This window comes from Scyliorhinus torazame, chromosome 21 (genome assembly GCF_047496885.1).
Source record: "Scyliorhinus torazame isolate Kashiwa2021f chromosome 21, sScyTor2.1, whole genome shotgun sequence".
Taxonomy (NCBI): domain Eukaryota; kingdom Metazoa; phylum Chordata; class Chondrichthyes; order Carcharhiniformes; family Scyliorhinidae; genus Scyliorhinus; species Scyliorhinus torazame.
The window spans coordinates 3,233,943-3,254,682 of NC_092727.1; the positions used below are offsets into that span (position 1 = coordinate 3,233,943).

General features: G+C 46.3%; 1 protein-coding gene across 3 annotated transcripts in view; it reads left to right on the forward strand.

Annotated features, from left to right (window-relative positions):
* LOC140398106 (cell surface glycoprotein MUC18-like) overlaps positions 1 to 20,256 on the forward strand; it is a 340,911-nt gene extending 320,655 nt beyond the window's left edge. For all 3 annotated transcript variants that reach the window (XM_072486362.1, XM_072486360.1, XM_072486361.1), the window contains 2 exons: positions 5,219 to 5,336; positions 15,091 to 20,256. In XM_072486362.1, coding sequence (XP_072342463.1) covers positions 5,219 to 5,336; positions 15,091 to 15,093 — 121 coding nt within the window. In that variant the 3' untranslated portion in view covers positions 15,094 to 20,256. The remainder of the gene's footprint in view (positions 1 to 5,218; positions 5,337 to 15,090) is intronic.
* The last annotated feature ends 484 nt before the right edge of the window (positions 20,257 to 20,740 follow it).

Consider the following 20,740-nt stretch of genomic DNA (forward strand, 5'->3'; position numbering starts at 1 on the left):
AATCCAAGGCTTTTTACTCTTATGTGAGAAATAAAAGAATGACCAGGGTGAGGGTAAGGCCTGTCAAGGACAATAGTGGGATCTTGTGCATGGAGTCAGAAGAAATAGGAGAGGCGTTGAATCAATACTTTTCTTCAGTGTTCACAAAGGAGAGGGGCCATGTTTTTGAGGATGAGAGTGTGATTCAGGCGGGTAGGCCGGAGGAAGTAGATGTTCTGAGGAAGGATGTATTTGCAATTTTGAAAAACCTGAGGGTCGACAAGTCCCCTGGGCCAGATGGGATATACCCAAGGATTCTTTGGGAGGCAAGGGATGAGATTGCAGAGCATTTGGCTTTGATCTTTGGGTCCTCGCTGTCCATGGGGATAGTGCCAGAGGACTGGAGAGTAGCGAATGTTGTTCCTCTGTTCGAGAAAGGGAATAGGAATGACCCTGGTAATTATAGGCCAGTTAGTCTTACTTCGGTGGTCGGGAAGATAATGGAAAAGGTCCTGAAGGATAGGATTTATGACCATTTGGAAAGATGCAGCTTAATCCGGGATAGTCAACACGGATTCGTGAAGGGTTGGTCTTGCCTCACAAATTTGATTGAATTCTTTGAGGAGGTAACTAAGTGTGTAGATGAAGATAGAGCAGTTGATGTCGTATACATGGATTTTAGTAAGGCGTTTGATAAGGTTCCCCATGGTCGGCTCATGAAGAAAGTAAGGAGGTGTGGGATAGAGGGAAATTTGGCCAATTGGATAAGTAACTGGCTATCACATAGAAGACAGAGGGTGGTGCTGGATGGAAAATTTTCAGACTGGAGACCAGTTACCAGCGGTGTACCACAGGGATCAGTGCTGGGTCCTCTGCTACTTGTGATTTTTATCAATGACTTGGAGGAGGGGGCTGAAGGGTGGGTCAGTAAATTTGCTGATGACACCAAGATTGGTGGAGGAGTGAATGAGGTGGAGATCTGTTGTAGGCTGCAAAGAGACATTGATAGGATGCAGAGCTGGGCCGGAAAATGGCAGATGGAGTTTAACCCTGATAAGTGCGAGGTGATTCCTTTCGGTAGAAAAAATTTGAATGCGGATTACAGGGTCAACGGCAGGGTTCTGAGGAATGTGGAGGAACAGCAAGATCTTGGGGTTCATGTCCACATATCTCTGAAGGTTGCCACTCAAGTGGATAGAGCCGTGAAGAAAGCTTATAGTGTGTTAGCGTTTATTAACAGGGGGCTTGAGTTTAAGAGCCGCGGGGTTATGTTGCAACTATACATGACCCTGGTGAGACCACATTTGGAGTATTGTGTGCAGTTCTGGTCACCTCATTATAGGAAGGATATGGAAGCATTGGAAAGGGTGCAAGGGAGATTTACCAGGATGCTGCCTGGATTGGAGGATAGGTTTTGCGAGGAAAGGTTGAAGGAGCTAGGGCTTTTCTCTTTGGAGCGGTGGAGGATGAGAGGCGACTTAATAGAGGTTTATAAGATAATGAGGGGGATAGATAGAGTGGACGGTCAGAGACTATTTCCTCGGGTGGATGTAGCTGTTACAAGATGGCATAACTATAAGATTCAGGGTGGGAGATATAGGAGGGATGTCCGTGGTAGGTTCTTTACTCAGAGAGTGGTTAGGGTGTGGAATGGACTGCCTGCTGTGATAGTGGAGTCGGACACTTTCAGAACTTTCAAGCGGTTATTGGATAGGCACATGGAGCACACCAGAATGACAGGGAGTGGGATAGCTTGATCTTGATTTCGGACAATGCTCAGCACAACATCGAGGGCCGAAGGGCCTGTTCTGTGCTGTGTAGTCTATGTTCTATGTTGATCTAAATCCTGCGGTATCCTCTGACAGTCCTCATCGCTATCCGCAATTCCACCAACCTTTATGTCGTCTGCAAACTTACTAATCAGACCAGTTACATTTTGCTCCAAATCATTTATATATATATATATATATATATATATATATACTAGGAGCAGCAAAGGTCCCAGCACTGATCCCTGCGGAACACCACTAGTCACAGCCCTCCAGTTAGAAAAGCACCCTTCCATTGCTACTCTCTGCCTTCTGTGACCTAGTCAGTTCTGTATTCACCTTGCCAGCTCACTCCTGATCCCATGTGTCTTCACCTTTTGTACCAGTCTACCATGAGGGACCTTGTCAAAGGCCTTACTGAAGTCCATAGACAATATCCACTGCCCTACCTGCATCAACCATCTTGTGACCTCTTTGAAAAACTCTATCAAGTTAGTGAGACACAACCTCCCCTTCACAAAACCATGCTGCCTCTCACTAATACGTCCATTTGCTTCCAAATGGGAGTAGATCCTGGCTCGAAGAATTCTGTCCACAAATTTCCCTACCACTGATGTAAGGCTCAATGGCCTGTAGTTCCCTGGATTATCCTTGCTACCTTTCTTAAACAAAGGAACAACATTGGCTATTCTCCAGTCCTCCGGGACATCACCTGAAGACAGTGAGGATCCAAAGATTTCTGCCAAGGCCTCAGCAATTTCCTCTAGCCTCCTTCAGTATTCTGGGGTAGATCCCATCAGGCCCTGGGGACTTATCTACCATAATATTTTTAAAGTCACCCAACTCCTCGTCTTTTTGGATCTCAATGTGACCCAGGCTATCTACACACCCTTCTCCAAACTCAACATGCACCAATTCCTTCTCTTTGGCGAATACTGATGCAAAGTATTCATTTAGTACCTCGCCCATTTCCTCAGTCTCCACACATGGATTCCCTTGCCTATCCTTCAGTGGGCCAACCCTTTCCCTGGCTACCCTCTTGCTTTTTATGTATATGTAAAATGCCTTGGGATTTTCCTTAACCCTATTTGCCAATGACTTTTCATGACCCCTTCTAGCCCTCCTGACTCCTTGCTTAAGTTCCTTCCTACTTTCCATATATTCCACATAGGCTTTGTCTGTTCCCAGCCTTCTAGTCCTGACAAATGCCTCCTTTTTCTTTTTGACGAGGCCACAATATCTCTCGTTATCCAAGGTTCCCAAAATTTGCCGTATTTATCCTTCCGCACAGGAACATGCCGGTCCTGAATTCCTTTCAACTGACATTTGAAAACCTCCCACATATCAGATATTGATTTACCCTCAAACATCCGCCCCCAATCTAGGTTCTTCAGTTCCCACCTAATATTGTTATAATTAGCCTTCCCCCAATTTAGCACATTCACCCTAGGACCACTCTTATCCTTGTCCACCAGCACTTTAAAATTATTGATTTGTGGTCACTGTTCCCGAAATGCTCCCCTACTGAAACTTCTACCACCTGGCCAGGCTCATTCCCCAATACCAGGTCCAGTACAGCCCCTTCCCTAGTTGGACTGTCTACATATTGTTTTAAGAAGCCCTCCTGGATGCTCCTTACAAACTCTGCCCCGTCTAAGCCCCTAGCACTAAGTGAGTCCCAGCCAATATTGGGGAAGTTGAAGTCTCCCATCACAACGACCCTGTTGTTTTTACTAGTTTTACTTATTAGAACAAGTCAACATCATTTTACTAAAGGGAAACCCTCTTTGACAAATTTATTCATGTTTTTTATGGCGGTCACAAGTAGAGTAGATATAGATTGATGCAGCAGATGTAATGTACCTGGATTTCCAAAAGGCATTCAATAAGTTGCTACACAAAAGACTAATAGGCAAGATAGAGGTCCATGGAGTTGGAGGTAATATATTAACATGGATAGAAGATTGGTTAATGGCTAGAAAGCAGAGAATGGGCATAAATGGTTTTTTTTCAATATGACAGGCCGTGAATAACAGAGTGCTGCAAGGATCAATGCTGGGGCCTCCGCCATTCACAATCTAGATTCATGACTTAGACTAGGACACAGAGAGTAATGTGTCAAAGTTGATGATGCTAAGCTCGGTGGAAGGAAAAGCTGCATGGAGGATATAGAGAGGCTGCAAAGATATAGAGAGAGGTTATGTGAGTGGCAAAAAGATAGCAGATGGAATATAATAGACGAGAATTGCAAATGTATTCACTTTGGTGGGAAGAATAGTAAAGCAAAATATTATTTAAAAGATATGAAACGTCCTTGTGCTTATGTTCAAAGATGTGGAGATGCCGGTGTTGGACTGGGGTGAACATAGTAAGAGGTCTTACAACACCAGGTTAAAGTCCAACAGGTTTGCTTCGAATCATTAGCTTTCGGAGCACTGCTCCTTCCTCAGATGAATCCTGAGGAAGGAGCAGTGCTCCGAAAGCTAGTGATTTGAAACAAACCTGTTGGACTTTAACCTGGTGTAAGATTTCTTACTGTGTTCAAAGAGACTGGGTGTGCTGCTCAGGGAATGCAGAAAGTTAACATGCAGGTGCAGCAAGCAATTAGGAAGGCAACATGGCCTTTATTTCGAATTGATTGGAGCACAAAAATAAAAAAAATTGCTACAATTGTACAGGGAGTTTTGGTGAGACCACATCTGGAATACTGTGTAGATTTGGTCTCCACATGTAACAAAGGATGCAGCAATTGCAGTACTTTGAGCACCTCATATGAGAAGAGACTAAATCGATTAGGATTATATTCATTGGAGTTTAGAAGAGAGAGAGCGGTTCTCATAGAAACATATAAAATTCTAACATGATTAGACAGGGTAGATTCAGAAAGAATATTCCCGATGGTGGGGGAGTCAAGAACCAGGGGTCATAGTTTGAGGATAAGGGATAAATCTTTGAGGACTGAGGTGAGGAGAAATGCTCCATCATGCATCCAAAGATGTGCAGGTTAGGTGGATTGGCCATGATAAATTGCCCTTAGTGTCCAAAATTGCCCTTAGTGTTGGGTGGGGTTACTGGGTTATGGGGTTAGGGTGGAGGTGTTGACCTTGGGTAGGGTGCTCTTTCCAAGAGCTGGTGCAGACTCGATGGGCCGAATGGCCTCCTTCTGCACTGTAAATTCTATGATAATCTATGATGATCATTTAATATATTTTATCTTGGGTAGACATTTTGATCTGCGAGGAAATTAAGGGATATAGGTAAGGGTGGAAAACTGACCACGATTATATTGAATGGCAGAACTGGTTTAATGGGCTACTCCTGGGTTCCTATTTTTTGTGTTATTCTGGTTGGATAATCTACAGTTGTATATATTACATATGCTGCTCACTGCCCAATGTCCTGTTGTCATGTTGTCCCTGACGATCAAGTATCTTCCAATTCCTGTTAAACTAATGAGAGGTTTTGTTTAGAACACGGACAGGTGCCCATGATGACATTGTCGTGGAAGTTAAGAATGACCAGAAGGTTCCAGAAGAGACGGTGCTACTGCAAGGTGTCAATGGAGAGAAGAAACCACCCAGTGACCAGGTTAGGCAATTAATTAAACACCTGTCTGTGTTTCTGGGGGTTATCTGCATGCGAGACTCAATGTCACACTTTATTTTATAATGCCCTCGGAATTGGATTTGGGACATTTTGCTAACTAAAGCTGCTGTGGACAAGTGGAGTATTGCGTCCAGTTCTGGTCACCACACTTGAGGAAGGATATGAGGGTCCTAGACAGGGGGCAGCACAGTGGCGCAGTGGATAGCACTACTGCCTCATGGCACCGAGGTCCCAGGTTCGCTCCCAGCTCTGGGTCACTATTCGTGAAACACGTTCTCCCCGTGTTTGCGTGGGTTTCACCCCCACAACCCAAAGATGTGCAGGGTAGGTGGATTGGCCACGCTAAATTGCACCTTAATTGGAAAAAAAATGAATTGGGTAATCTAAATTTATATTTTAAAAAAATGATGATCCTTGAGAGAGTGCAGAGGAGGTTCCAGGGGTGAGGAGTTTTAGCTCCAAGGTTAGGTTTGAGAAGCTAGGATGGAGATTGAGGGTAGATTTGATAGAGCTGTACAAGATTATGATGGGTGTACATAATGTCACGAATCAGCTGATGTTAAATGCAAGGGTATCCAAAAACCCAGAGGAGTAACGTGTGTCATGTGAGAGTACCTTTAAGAAATGGGCTCGCAATTCTCCCATTGGGAGTCTAAGTGCCAACGCCGGAGTGAAAACCAGAGTGTTTCACTCCGGCATCGGAGCCCGCTCCCAGCCCCCTATTCTCCCGCTCCCGGGGGGCTAGGAGCGGCGTCCCGTCATTTACGCGTGCCGGGCTGTGGCGCCGCATAAATGACATCACCCGTGCATGCGCGGTTGCCGTCCTCCCCGAGGCCGCCCCGCAAGAACATAAGAACATAACATAAGAACTAGGAGCAGGAGTAGGCCATCTGGCCCCTCGAGCTTGCTCCACCATTCAATAAGATCATGGCTGATCTTTTGTGGACTCAGCTCCACTTTCCGGCCCGAACACCATAACCCTTAATCCCTTTATTCTTCAAAAAACTATCTATCTTTATCTTAAAAACATTTAACGAAGGAGCCTCTACTGCTTCACTGGGCAAGGAATTCCATAGATTCACAACCCTTTGGGTGAAGAAGTTCCTCCTAAACTCAGTCCTGAATCTACTTCCCCTTATTTTGAGGCTATGCCCCCTAGTTCTGCTTTCACCTGCCAGTGGAAACAACCTGCCCGCATCTATCCTATCTATTCCCTTCATAATCTTATATGTTTCTATAAGATCCCCCCTCATCCTTCTAAATTCCAACGAGTACAGTCCCAGTCTACTCAACCTCTCCTCGTAATCCAACCCCTTCAGCTCTGGGATTAACCTAGTGAATCTCCTCTGCACACCCTCCAGTGCCAGTACGTCCTTTCTCAAGTAAGGAGACCAAAACTGAACACAATACTCCAGGTGTGGCCTCACTAACACCTTATACAATTGCAGCAGAACCTCCCTAGTCTTAAACTCCATCCCTCTAGCAATGAAGGACAAAATTCCATTTGCCTTCTTAATCACCTGTTGCACCTGTAAACCAACTTTTTGCGACTCATGCACTAGCACACCCAGGTCTCTCTGCACAGCAGCATGTTTTAATATTTTATCATTTAAATAATAATCCGTTTTGCTGTTATTCCTACCAAAATGGATAACCTCACATTTGTCACCATTGTATTCCATCTGCCAGACCCTAGCCCATTCACTTAGCCTATCCAAATCCCTCTGCAGACTTCCAGTATCCTCTGCACTTTTTGCTTTACCACTTATCTTAGTGTCGTCTGCAAACTTGGACACATTGCCCTTGGTCCCCAACTCCAAATCATCTATGTAAATTGTGAACAGTTGTGGGCCCAACACTGATCCCTGAGGGACACCACTAGCTACTGATTACCAACCAGAGAAACACCCATTAATCCCCACTCTTTGCTTTCTATTAATTAACCAATCCTCTATCCATGCTACTACTTTCCCCTTAATGCCATGCAGCTTTATCTTATGCAACAACCTTTTGTGTGGCACCTTGTCAAAGGCTTTCTGGAAATCCAGATATACCACATCCATTGGCTCCCCGTTATCTACCGCATTGTTAATGTCCTCAAAAAATTCCACTAAATTAGTTAGGCACGACCTGCCCTTTATGAACCCATGCTGCGTCTGCCCAATGGGACAATTTCCATCCAGATGCCTCGCTATTTCTTACTTGATGATAGATTCCAGCATCTTCCCTACTACCGAAGTTAAGCTCACTGGCCTATAATTACCCGTTTTCTGCCTACCTCCTTTTTTAAACAGTGGTGTCACATTTGCTAATTTCCAATTCGCCAGGACCACCCCAGAGTCCAGTGAATTTTGGTAAATTATCACTCGTGCATTTGCAATTTCCCTAGCCATCTCTTTTAGCACTCTGGGAGTTCATAGAATAAACATTGTTTTGCTTTAAAAAATACTTTTCCATTTCTGCTGTCCCACACCTGTAGAGTGGGCCGTGTGCTCCCCATATCACAATCTAGTAAAAGTTATGGGTCAGGTGAACTCCATGATACACTTTGGGGTTCTCTAAACCCTGGCCATAACACGTGGAACACGGGTATGTAATGGCGTTATGTGTTTTTTTTGTATAATGTGAGGAATGATGTACAACCCAGTGAGTAACAGTCTTGTCATTGTGTTAACAATTAATAAAGAATATATATTAAGAGAAAGACTCAAACACACATGACAAGAAGGACAATGACACTTAAAGTATACTGATGACTATACACACCATACCTAAAGCTATCCCTTGGTTCTTAACTACCTAGGATACCTGAACACTCAGACACCCCTTTTCCCAAACAACATCCTATATTAAGTAATTCTATGAGCTAAATCCAGCAACTAATTACCACTCTCAGGTTAAGGTGGCCATGTCTGGGAAATAGTCTTCAGGTTCAGTAAAGGTGGAAAATGGCTGCTTCTTTCGGGAGAATATATCTGCAGCTACTGCAATTCTGATGTCAGCTGTCTCTCTGCCTTCCTCTTAATTAGTGTTCTACAATTATACTATTTCCTTCCCTTTGATGTTACTCACCCTGTGGAGTTGGCTTTTGCAGGTACATGTCAATTTCCTTATCTCTCTGCTTTGAAGTTACTGCACCAAAACGCCATTGTTTTCTCTCTTCACATACGTGAAATATTTATTTTCCACTGACAAGCGAATTCGCCTCTCATCATTTCTCCAGTCATCTGCCTCGAATCAACCCACTAGTTTACCTTGGTTTGTTAAATCTTAATTTTCCCAAATTCTTAACACTAGTTAGTTAAACACTTTAATGAATCCACACTGGCTTTCCTTAATTATCCTGAACATGGCTATCAGTGACTTTTAATTTTGGCCCAAATTATAGGCCAAATTTTCCAGTCCTTGATGCCAGTAGCATCTTCCATTCTGGCCGAGGTGAATGGAGATTTCAATGACTTGTTGGCCCTGCCATGGAGAACTTGCCATAGTTTCCAGAAGTTTCTATTCTCACCTCCTTCAGTATCCTTGGATGCATCCCATCTGGTCCTGGCATCTTATTCATTTTAAATACAGATAGCCGTTATTACATTTCCTCCTTCTCAATTATAAATTCCTTGGGCGGGATTCTTCGTTGTGTGACGTCGGACCAGGCATGGTGTCGTAGACTCCAGTTGAGCAGGGAGACATGCGACATATCAGCCAGATCATGGCACACCTGGCACCATGGGGGTTTGGGGAGGACACCCGCTCCTGGTGACCGTCAAGGTGATGGTCATCCTGAAGATGTACGCGACGGGGTCCTTCCAGGTGCTCAGTGGGGACCAGTCTGGGATCTCACTGACCTCAGTGCTCTGTGCCATCATAGAGGCCCGAGATGCCCAAGCGGATCAATACATCCATTTCAATGTAGACCGAGATGCCTGAGCAGCAGAGTTAACCGCTATGCCCTGGGTTCAGGGGGTGATCGACAGGATGCATGTCCCCGTACGAACACCTGCAGATTACAGGCCGCTCTACACAATCCGAAAGGGATTCCACTTGATGGATGTGCAGCTGATATTTGACCATCAGATGCGCATCATACACACGTGCCCCGATACCCGGGCAGTGCGCACGACGCCATCCTGGCACATTGGATAATTCCTGACATGTTCGAGATGCCCCCACCCAGCTGGGGGTTGGCTCCTGGATGACGGGAGTTATCCACTGCGATCGTGGCTGATGACACAATTTCGGAGGCTACAAACCGATGGGGATCCGCTACAACGAGGTGACCAGGAGTGTGATTGAGCGGTTCTTCGGCATCCTGAAGGTGTGATTCAGGTGCCTGGACAACTCTGGAGAGGCCCTCCAGTATGACGTTGAGAGGGTCATGGTGCCCGCAGAGGGGTGATGTGCTGGATGAGGAGGAGAAACGCCAAGCCCAGTCTGACGAGGAGAACGTGAGGGAAGGGCAGGATGGACAGGACATGGAGCCCAGGCCGGCATGGGAGGAGCACGACGTGTGCGCCAGGGCCAAAGTGCACGGGACGCTCTGATCACCTCCAGGTTTCATCAACTGGGGAGTGGGGGGATTGAGCACAGACGCCACATTCCACCCTCGCACTTCCCCCCCCCCCCCCCCCAAACCACCCGCAACGACCGCCCATTCCCCCCCTGCCCTTTGGCTAGCCCAGACCAGCCCACTTCTCACACCCATCTGACAGAGCACCAAGGTTGTAACAGGTGTTTAATGTGAACAAATATATGCAGACTTATCCCTCGCCCCTATAACTAAACTGTGCCCAGCATCCATGCCAACTTAACTGATGTCTAACTTTCTGGCCTTACGAGCCCTAACGCAACGTCTTGGTGGTTCCCCAGACGGTACAGCAGGAATTTTCCAGTCCTTGCTGTGATTTCCGCCCTGCGACGCAGGTCCCAGTTGGCAGCCGTCTTCTGGGGTGACCGGGCCTGGATGGTCCCGGCTGCTGCTCGGGTGTCCCGCTGCCGACCAGATGCGCCGGGAACAGGAGAGGGGGTGAGTTGAAGGTGCTGCACTGTTCCGGCACCTCCCCCCGCGGGAATCACTGGCCTGGGCCATCATCTCCTCCTCCCTCGGGGTGCCCCCGGGCTACTCCATGGGAAGCAGACGTGGTATTGGCCTCGGTGGCATGCATTTTCGGTTGGACTCCTCCAACTGCACCTGCAAGTGCTGGATGCTCGCCGGCAACCCCTCATGTAATCCCCGGCTCTGCGACTGCATCTCCACAGTCCGTTCCAAAAGCCCGAAACCCATCTGGATCGCAGCTAGTCCCTGGGGTTGGTCCACCCTGACCATCTGCCCCCTCGGGCGTTCTGACCTCCAGGTGAATGTGGAAAGGAAGATTCCTCTTGTGGTCGAGTCCAGAACTCGGGGGGCATTGTTTAAAAATTTGGGTTTGCTGATTTAGGACGGAGATGAGGACTTTGGAACTCTGTCTCAGAAGTGGGATCATTGAATATTTTAAGGCAGAAGTAAATTCTTGTTAACCAGAGGAATCAAAGGTTATCTGGGGTAGATGGGAATGTGACATTTGAAATACAAACAGATGAGCCATGATCTTATTGAATGGCGGAGCAAGCTCGAGCGACCAAATGCTCTACTTCTGCCCCTATTTCATTGGCTGGTGCTCCCAAAATGGGGCTACGTCCCAAACCCCGGCGTAAAAACGCTGCTGTTTTACTCCGAAGATTTCTGAAGAAAGTTAGAGCCGATTCATTGCCCTTCAGGGGGCTAGCAGGGACCCGGGGTGCTTCACGCAGCTTTAGCTGCGGATACGGGCCCCCGCACTTCCGGTTTCGTGTCCGCACATGCGCACAGCGGCGGCATCCAACTGTCTCGATTTGTTCCCCAGCTGCCCATAAAGCCCACACGTTCCCCCCCCCCCCCCCCCACAACCCCCGGTGTCCGATCACCCTGCCCTCCCTACCAGGGCGGCCGTGGACTGAGTTGAGCATCCCGACCGGCAATACCAGGTTAGTTGCCGCCGTCGGGAACTCGGCCGGTCGGGAGCAGAGGATCGCTGGACAGGCCTCTGGCAATGGACCCCCAGCCACGCGGAGTACTCCGCGAACATGCCGATTCTCAGGTCCCGGAAAATCACTGGACCCGATTTCGACGTGAAAGTTGATTCTCCGCCCCCGTGCCAAACGTGATTTCAGCGTGGGGCTGAGGAGAATCCAGACCCATATGTTTGGATCAGCACCTGTGAACAGGTGCATGCACCAGGTCTGGATCAGTATCTAGGGAGGGGTCACTACTAATTGTGGCAGATGAATTAGAACAATTCAATAAAAATGAAGGTAACCATGATATGATGGTTATTAATGAGGTTAGGTTTACAGTGTTAGCTTGCTGCTCGATTGGTGGCTTCGGGATTAGGCATAGTGTCAGTTTGTGTCTGACCTTCCCAAAATAGGAAAGTTTAAAGATCCCGGCTGGGATTCTCTAAAAAAGCGGCTAAGTGTTGACGCCGACGTAAACACCGTTCATGCCGTCGTCAACGGGCCTCTTGGCCCAGCGATCCTGTAGCCCACAGGGGGCCAGCACGGCACCAGAGTGCTCTACGCTGCTCCAGCTGCCGTACGCGGCCCTGCACTGCTCGCCGTGGGTCCGCGCATGTGCGTGGCGGCCGCTTCCGCACCGGCGCCGCAAAAGATGGCGGAGCCACACAGCAGAGCAGCACGGAAGAAGGTAGGCCCCCCCAGATCGCACGTGCTCGCCGATCGGTGGCCCCTGATCTCGGGCCTGGCCGTCGTGGAGGCCCCCCACCAGGTCAGCCACCACAGCCGCGACACCGAGCCCCCGCTGGGTGGAACCATACGTGAACCATGCCAGCGGGAACTTGGCCGGTCGAACCCAACCGGTGCCGCATTAACTGCGCGGCTGCCGGTGATTCTCCGGTCACTGGAGAATCGCGTCCCATCGTCGGATCCAATCGCGGTCTGAGACCCCATTCTCCACCCCCGCGCCGAGCCCCATTTCAGCGGGGAGGATCCTAGCCCCCTTGTCTGATTAATTCGGAGTTATTTTTGTGTTGGTGGATTGCCTTTTGTACTACAATTTTTCCATATTTGGTCTCTTCTATCTGCTCGATAATAAGGTTGATGGAGAGAACATAGAACATGGAACATAGAAAATACAGCACAGAACAGGCCCTTCGGCCCACGATGTTGTGCCGAACCTTTGTCCTAGATTAATCATAGATTATCATTGAATTTACAGTGCAGAAGGAGGCCATTCGGCCCTTTGAGTCTGCACCAGCTCTTGGAAAGAGCACCCTACCCAAACTCAACACCTCCACCCAACACCAAGAGCAATTTGGACATTAAGGGCAATTTATCATTGGCCAATTCACCTAACCCGCACATCTTTGGACTGTGGGAGGAAACCGGAGCACCCGGAGGAAACCCACGCAGACACGGGGAGGACGTGCAGACTCCGCACAGACAATGACCCAAGCTGGAATCGAACCTGGGACCATGGATCTGTGAAGCAATTGTGCTATCCACAATGCTACCGTGCTGCCCTTAAGAACAAATAAATCTACACTATATCATTTTCCCGTAATCCATGTACCTATCCAACAGCTGCTTGAAGGTCCCTAATGTTTCCGACTCAACTACTTCCACAGGCAGTGCATTCCATGCCCCCACTACTCTCTGGGTAAAGAACCTACCTCTGATATCCCTCCTATATCTTCCACCTTTCACCTTAAATTTATGTCCCCTTGTAATGGTGTGTTCCACCTGGGGAAAAAGTCTCTGACTGTCTACTCTATCTATTCCCCTGATCATCTTATAAACCTCTATCAAGTCGCCCCTCATCCTTCTCTGCTCTAATGAGAAAAGGCCTAGCACCCTCAACCTTTCCTCGTAAGACCTACTCTCCATTCCAGGCAACATCCTGGTAAATCTTCTTTGCACCTTTTCCAGAGCTTCCACATCCTTCCTAAAATGAGGCGACCAGAACTGTACACAGTACTCCAAATGTGGCCTTACCAAAGTTTTGTACAGCTGCATCATTACCTCATGGCTCTTAAATTCAATCCCTCTGTTAATGAACGCGAGCACACCAAAGGCCTTCTTCACAGCTCTATCCACTTGAGTGGCAACTTTCAAAGATGTATGAACATAGACCCCAAGGTCTCTCTGCTCCTCCACAATGCCAAGAACTCTACCGTTAACCCTGTATTCCGCATTCATATTTGTCCTTCCAAAATGGACAACCTCACACTTTTCAGGGTTAAACTCCATTTGCCACTTCTCAGCCCAGCTCTGCATCCTATCTATGTCTCTTTGCAGCCGACAACAGCCCTCCTTACTATCCACAACTCCACCAATCTTCGTATCGTCTGCAAATTTACTGACCCACCCTTCAACTCCCTCATCCAAGTCATTAATGAAAATCACAAACAGCAGAGGACCCAGAACTGATCCCTGCGGTACACCACTGGTAACTGGGATCCAGGCTGAATATTTGCCATCCACCACCACTCTCTGACTTCTATCGGTTAGCCAGTTCGTTATCCAACTGGCCAAATTTCCCACTATCCCATGCCTCCTTACTTTGTGCACAAGCCTACCATGGGGAACTTTATCAAATGCCTTACTAAAATCCATGTACACTACATCCACTGCTTTACCTTCATCCACATGCTTGGTCACCTCCTCAAAGAATTCAATAAGATTTGTAAGGCAAGACCTACCCCTCACAAATCCGTGCTGACTATCCCTAATCAAGCAGTGTCTTTCCAGATGCTCAGAAATCCTATCCTTCAGTACCCTTTCCATTACTTTGCCTACCACCGAAGTAAGACTAACTGGCCTGTAATTCCCAGGGTTATCCCTAGTTCCTTTTTTGAACAGGGGCACGACATTCGCCACTCTCCAATCCCCTGGTACCACCCCTGTTGACAGTGAGGACGAAAAGATAATTGCCAACGGCTCTGCAATTTCATCTCTTGCTTCCCATAGAATCCTTGGATATATCCCGTCAGGCCCGGGGGACTTGTCTATCCTCAAGTTTTTCAAAATGCCCAACACATCTTCCTTCCTAACAAGTATTTCCTCGAGCTTACCAATCTGTTTCACACTGTCCTCTCCAACAATATCGCCCCTCTCATTTGTAAATACAGAAGAAAAGTACTCATTTAAGACCTCTCCTATCTCTTCAGACTCAATACACAATCTCCCGCTACTGTCCTTGATCGGACCTACCCTCGCTCTAGTCATTCTCATATTTCTCACATATGTGTAAAAGGCCTTGGGGTTTTCCTTGATCCCACCTGCCAAAGATTGTTCATGCCCTCTCTTAGCTCTCCTAATCCCTTTCTTCAGTTCCCTCCTGGCTATCTTGTATCCCTCCAATGCCCTGTCTGAACCTTGTTTCCTCAGCCTTACATAAGTCACCTTTTTCCTCTTAACAAGACATTCAACCTCTCTTGTCAACCATGGTTCCCTCACTCGACCATCTCTTCCCTGCCTGACCCATCATTCTAAGGAACGACACAAATGTATGTCACAAAAAAGCAAGAATATTTCCGGATTTGCAGCAAACACTAGGAAATTGAGGTTCTAATCGGCCATGTTCTAATTGATTGGTGGAGTAGATTTGGGCCTCAGCTTGAAATACTGTACATCTCACCAATCAGCGGATGCTCAGTGGCAGTAAGTGTTAAAGTTTATTTTGTTTTCCATTCTTTTTCTGCAGTGAAAGGAGAAAGTGACCTGCAGACCTGCGGAATGAAGACAAGTACTACAGCGCTCCCGGCCTGGCTTGACCACGCGGATATGACAGTGACATGAAATGTTTTTGCCTTTACAAATATTGCATATGTGCCTACACTGAAGCAGTTCCAACTAATGCTGGAGCCTTTCCTTCACTGGAAGCTGCTGAACACTTTATTGAAATGAACACAAGATCGATTGCTCCCCCTGACATTACCAGTCAAACTGGGATGTGGTGATTTTTTTAAAATGAATCTGTAATTGTGTGTCACTCCTCAGCTGAAGATTTCTGCTCAAGTTATTGCGTTGCCACATCAGCAGCAAAACACTGCAAAATGCCTGTCTACGCTACATCTCCTCCAGATAGCGGGAAAGCAAATTCAAGTCACCTTTCCATACAATTCGTACAAATCCCTTTGCAATTGAAAATTGTCCTTTTTCATGAAGAATGCAAATAGAAATTAACATGCAGATTGGAAATAATTGTTCAAAGTGGAAATTTTCAATACCATCCTAGAATAATTCTAACCGACTGCTGGCAGGCATTTTCATTTTCCTATCAACGCTCCATAACTTGGGCTGGAATATCACAGATCAATCATTGTTGGAAAAGGTGACGTCTCCTGAATCTGTGTAATTCTATTGCACATTTTAACATTGCTATTCCCTCCTCTCAACAGGAGAATTAGTTACGATAAATAAAGTACTTTTGGAGGTTTAGGTAGGGTGTCTATTAGATAGGGTGTATATTAGGTAGGGTGTCTATTAGGTAGGGTGTCTATTAGGTAGGGTGTATATTAGGTAGGGTGTCTATTAGGTAGGGTGTATATTAGGTAGGGTGTCTATTAGGTAGGGTGTCTATTAGGTAGGGTGTCTATTAGGTAGGGTGTATATGACACAGTGCAGCGGGGCTGGACAAACTGCAGGCAGAGCAATAGGGACAGGATTTATGGCAGGGGAGGGTTTGTAATCCCACAGTGCTTTATAATAGCAATATTAACATTAATTAGATCAAGAATCCTTCGGTAAATTTACAGAATCGAGAAATGTTGTGTTTGGAGGGATTTTCGATGAGAAATGCTAATCATACATTGATTACAGACTTTACTTTCTGCTGAGTCCACAATGCACTGCATTACAGGTCATTTTATTACACTTCGACATCCTCCAAATTGAGAATCCAGAATAACTATTTGATGGGGCACAGAATTTAAATCATCACTAAACTTCCATTTGATCAAAAGCATAGGTAATCATTTAATGTCATCAGATCCGCGAGGCCTCTGCTTTTATGAATGTCTAGGCCTTGTATGAGAGAGCAGCTCAGGCTGTGTGTGAGAGCAGCTAGGACTGTGTGTGTGTGTGTGAGTGAGAGCTGCTAGGTCTGTGTGTGTGTGAGAGCAGCTAGGGCTGTGTGTGTGTAAGCAGCGAGGACTGTGTGAGAGAGAGAGAGCAGCTAGGGCTGTGTGTGAGAGAGAGCAGCTAGGGCTGTGAGAGAGAGAGCAGCTAGGGCTGTGTGAGAGAGAGCAGCTAGGACTGTGTGAGAGAGAGCAGCTAGGACTGTGTGAGAGAGAGCAGCTAGGACAGTGTGAGAGAGAGCAGCTAGGACTGTGTGAGAGAGAGCAGCTAGGACTGTGCGTGAGTGTGAGTAGCGAGGGCTGAGTGTGAGCAGCGAGGGCTGTGAGTGTGATTAGCGAGGGCTGTGTGAGGGAGAGAGCAGCGAGGGCTGTGTGTGAGTGTGAGTAGCGAGGGCTGTGTGTGAGTGTGAGTAGCGAGGGCTGAGTGTGAGCAGCGAGGGCTGTGAGTGCGAGTGTGTACTGGGTCTGTGCCTCTGTTTGGCAGGGCCTACATTCCATTGAGAAAATTATAATTCATTTTCAAATTAGATGCTGCATATTCCCATGAATCATCAGCTATTCTTTAATAAGGGGCGTTCTCCTTAGTAACCTCCAGGATGTTCATTGCAACTACCCCTACTCCAAAATACCATGGGCCACAAGATTGTGTTTCCTGAGACCCCTTGTTTCAGGTACTTTGTGTTCATGGCTTTGTTGGTGAAGAGTTTGTATATAGTTCAATGATAGAGTACACCTTTTAGTGAGTTCGATTTCTTTTCGCAGGTGGTGTATAATGGCCTTCAACCTCATTATTTAAAGAACGATTTGGCATATCTTTACATTCTGCAAACACTGACTATCTTTTGGCTCTTTGACGCGAGAGGCAATGCTAGAAACAAACAGCCAGCAAAGGTCTCACTGAGTGGCCAAGATAATGACCTGAAAGGGGCCTGTCGTCAGATGACATCAAATATTATCCCCTCATGTTCAGAAAGGGCAATATTTCCAGGCACACACTAGATGTATTCCTCAAACCATAGGAAGATAACGACTAGGGCATTTTATTTTTAAAGATAGATTGGCAAATTGTGTGGGTGTGAGAGGATGTAGAAAATGTGGAAGTAGTTTCCTTGAAAGGTTTACTGAAGGGTGTGTATTTCCCCCCAAGAACCATTTGTCCTTCTGATAATCGAGTGCTGGTAGGCTCTAGTAATCCAAACATGGCACATGTCAGAAAACTTCAAATATTTGAGGAGCAATTGCTATTTCAACACAAACTACTTGCATGCCAAACAGCAGAAGCAGCACACAAGACAGAGCTAAATGATCCCACAACCAACCGATCAGATCTAAGCTCTGCAGTCCAGCCACATCCAGTTGTGAATAATGGTGGACAATTAAACAATTCACTGGAGGAAGAGGTGTATAGCCCTTGGTAAAAGTTCATAAAGGCCTTTTTGGACCTTGTTTTGGTCCGCTACCATCCTAATGTCCCTAACCTGAGCTCTCTCCTCTGCGGCAACCTGTTTTCTTGGCTGGTGTGCCAGCATGCGGCTGGCTTTGTCTCCATGTTCGTAAAGGCCCTCGTGCCTGGCGGAGCAGGTGGACTGCACTCTTTGTGGAGAGGTAAAATTCCATCTGCAGCTTTTTCCTTTCTGCCAGCAGTTCCACGATTGGGCCAGTATGGAGTCGATCAGCTGCTGCTTGGCTGCCCTCTCCTTCCTGTCCCTCAGCATCCTGTAAGCTATAATTTCCCCCCTGATCGCCACCTTCAGAGCCTCCCCATTCTGATTGCAGGATATATAATCATTGATGGCTTGGGATATTTTAGCGTTGACTTCCTCATCGACGAGGAGAGCCTCATCCAGCCTCCAAGGAGGGGGCGTTTGGCCTCTGCGACCACACATCAATATAGCGTGGCGCATGGTCGGAAATTGCAATCGCGGAGTATTCGCCTTTTTTTACCCCTGGAAGCAATTTCCTCTCTGGAACAAAAAAGTCTGTCCGTGAGTAAGCCTTATGCATGTGGGAGAAGGAGGAGAATTATTTTTATCCTGGGTGGTGGAACCTCCACGGGTCTACCCTCCTTTCCCTCCCCCCCACCTTCTGCATAAAAGGTGTCCAGCAAGTGGCAGCAGTGTGTGCTATCTATATGTGTGCTATCTATATGTGTGCTATCACTGCAGCAACTCACCAGGTGTCTTTTGACAGCACCTTTAAAATCTATAGCCTCTGCCACCTTCAAGGATAAAGACAAGACACCTGTGGGAACCCCAGCAGCTGCAAGTTCTCCTCCAAGCCACACACCATCCTCACTGTGAACTGTATCACCCTTTTGTGCACAGTTGCTGGAAATACTGGAACTTTCTTCCTGACAGCACGGTGGGTGTACCTACACCACATGGACTGCAGCTATTCAAGGCAGCTCACTTCAAGGGAAAAATGTGTGCGAATGAAGATACATTTTTAAAAACCCCACCACCTTCTCAAGGGCACTTTGTGAGCAATAAATCTGGCCTAGCCAGCAATGGCCAGATCTTGGGAAAAAGCTTTCAAAAAAATAAAATTGTCAAATTTTCAACATTGACAGTACAGTTACATTGGTCTGCCTCCCGCGAAGCAGATTACTGTGTTACAAATGTTTGTGAGGTTTTGAGTAGTGAATCCAATGAAAAACCTATACATGTCCATGATCAGATTATGGGTGGCAGATGGAGAAACGTTTCAAAAGTTCTCAAATGCAGATCACATCACAGGAAATATCCCAGAGTGCTCTTTAAGCAGCTGGTCAGACTGCCAAGAATTCAATATTAGATTTGAGGTGTCAAAGAAAATATTAGACTAATGTAGAATATCACCTTAGAATGAGCCCCGTCTCACTCTCACATCACCATTGCTGCAGCTCTCTGCCATCTCGGACTTATTTGGAAGGGAGGCTATAAACATTCTCAGTCTTTTGCCATGCTTGTTAACTTGCTAGTTTGCCATGTGTTGAAATTTCTAGAACATTGCTGCTGATGCTGAAGCTGTATCTGGATTATATAGAAATGATTAGTTAAAATTATATTGTACACAGATTTGAACTGCTGAAGAGTTAGTGGATTACCACAGAAGGCCCTTAATCAAAATAAGGTGATGCCTATTTATTCGATACCCTGTTTATGTTTGAATGATTAATGTTAGGGCTGGACTGAAATGGCAGTCCTGTGGGTAGCTGGGCAAGAATCAACTCTTGGAGTCAATAAAGCAGGAGTAGTCTCATTATTTTTCTTGGGCAGCTGGGTATCTTGACAGGCATTTCCAAGAAACATCCAGTTAGAGTTTCTGTTTGGTTGAAATGGGCTACACCCTCTCTCCTTGAAGGGATAAACCCCAGAGAGCTCGGACCACCTATTCCTTTACAGATAGTTAAGAATGTTGAATCTCTTTCCAGGTCCATTTTTGCATCAGAAATGCACAGCCACGTGTACAGAAGTGCTTCAGTTCTAGCTTTAACTTGCCAGATGCACTGGTTAAGGTATTGAGCACAGCCAGCTGTGTCTGTCCATTCTTTTGTGCACAGCCAGGAGTTGTATAAAGCCACCATCACTCAACCATGGAGGATAAGTGAGTTTCTCTAAACTGGATATTTTGTGAGGCTTCTCTGGTAAGTATGGAACATGTTTCTAGGAAAAGTTGTGAGCTTTACAGCTACCTGCACAGCATCATTCCACTGAAGTATTTGTCTTATGTAAATTTAAAAAAACAATTATGACTGTTTTTTTATGATTTGTGAAAAAAATGCTAAATAAAATATTGTTGCAAATACCTGACATGATTTGTAGCATTCTGAAATCTCTTTTGGATGTAATGAACCAAGAGTTCCTTTGCTTTGAAGATGTCCAATGTCGGATTACACTGACCTTTCTTTCACTCAGCTTTGGTTCATTCCCAATAACAGTTCTTACTTCTTCCCAATCTGTAGGTGATAACAGTTGCTCCTGGACAAGACATCTCTGTTATCTGAAGCAGATACCGGGCAGGATCAAAGAATAAACTATGTAGTAACAATTTATTTGGAAGGTAAAGCTGGATTTGGGCTCAATACTGCTGGAGGGAACACGGCTCTCACAGCTAAGTAGCTGGGATATCATCTCTTTGCATTTCTTGCACCTGTGTTTCCATATTCTAGCAACAACATTATAGTCCAATAGGGAAAGGAACTCGGTCTAAGAATTCCTGCAAAACAGCAGTTTTAACATCCATAGAGTCATTTGAGTTGGTCCAAAAGAATTGAGTCTGAACTTGCTGCACACA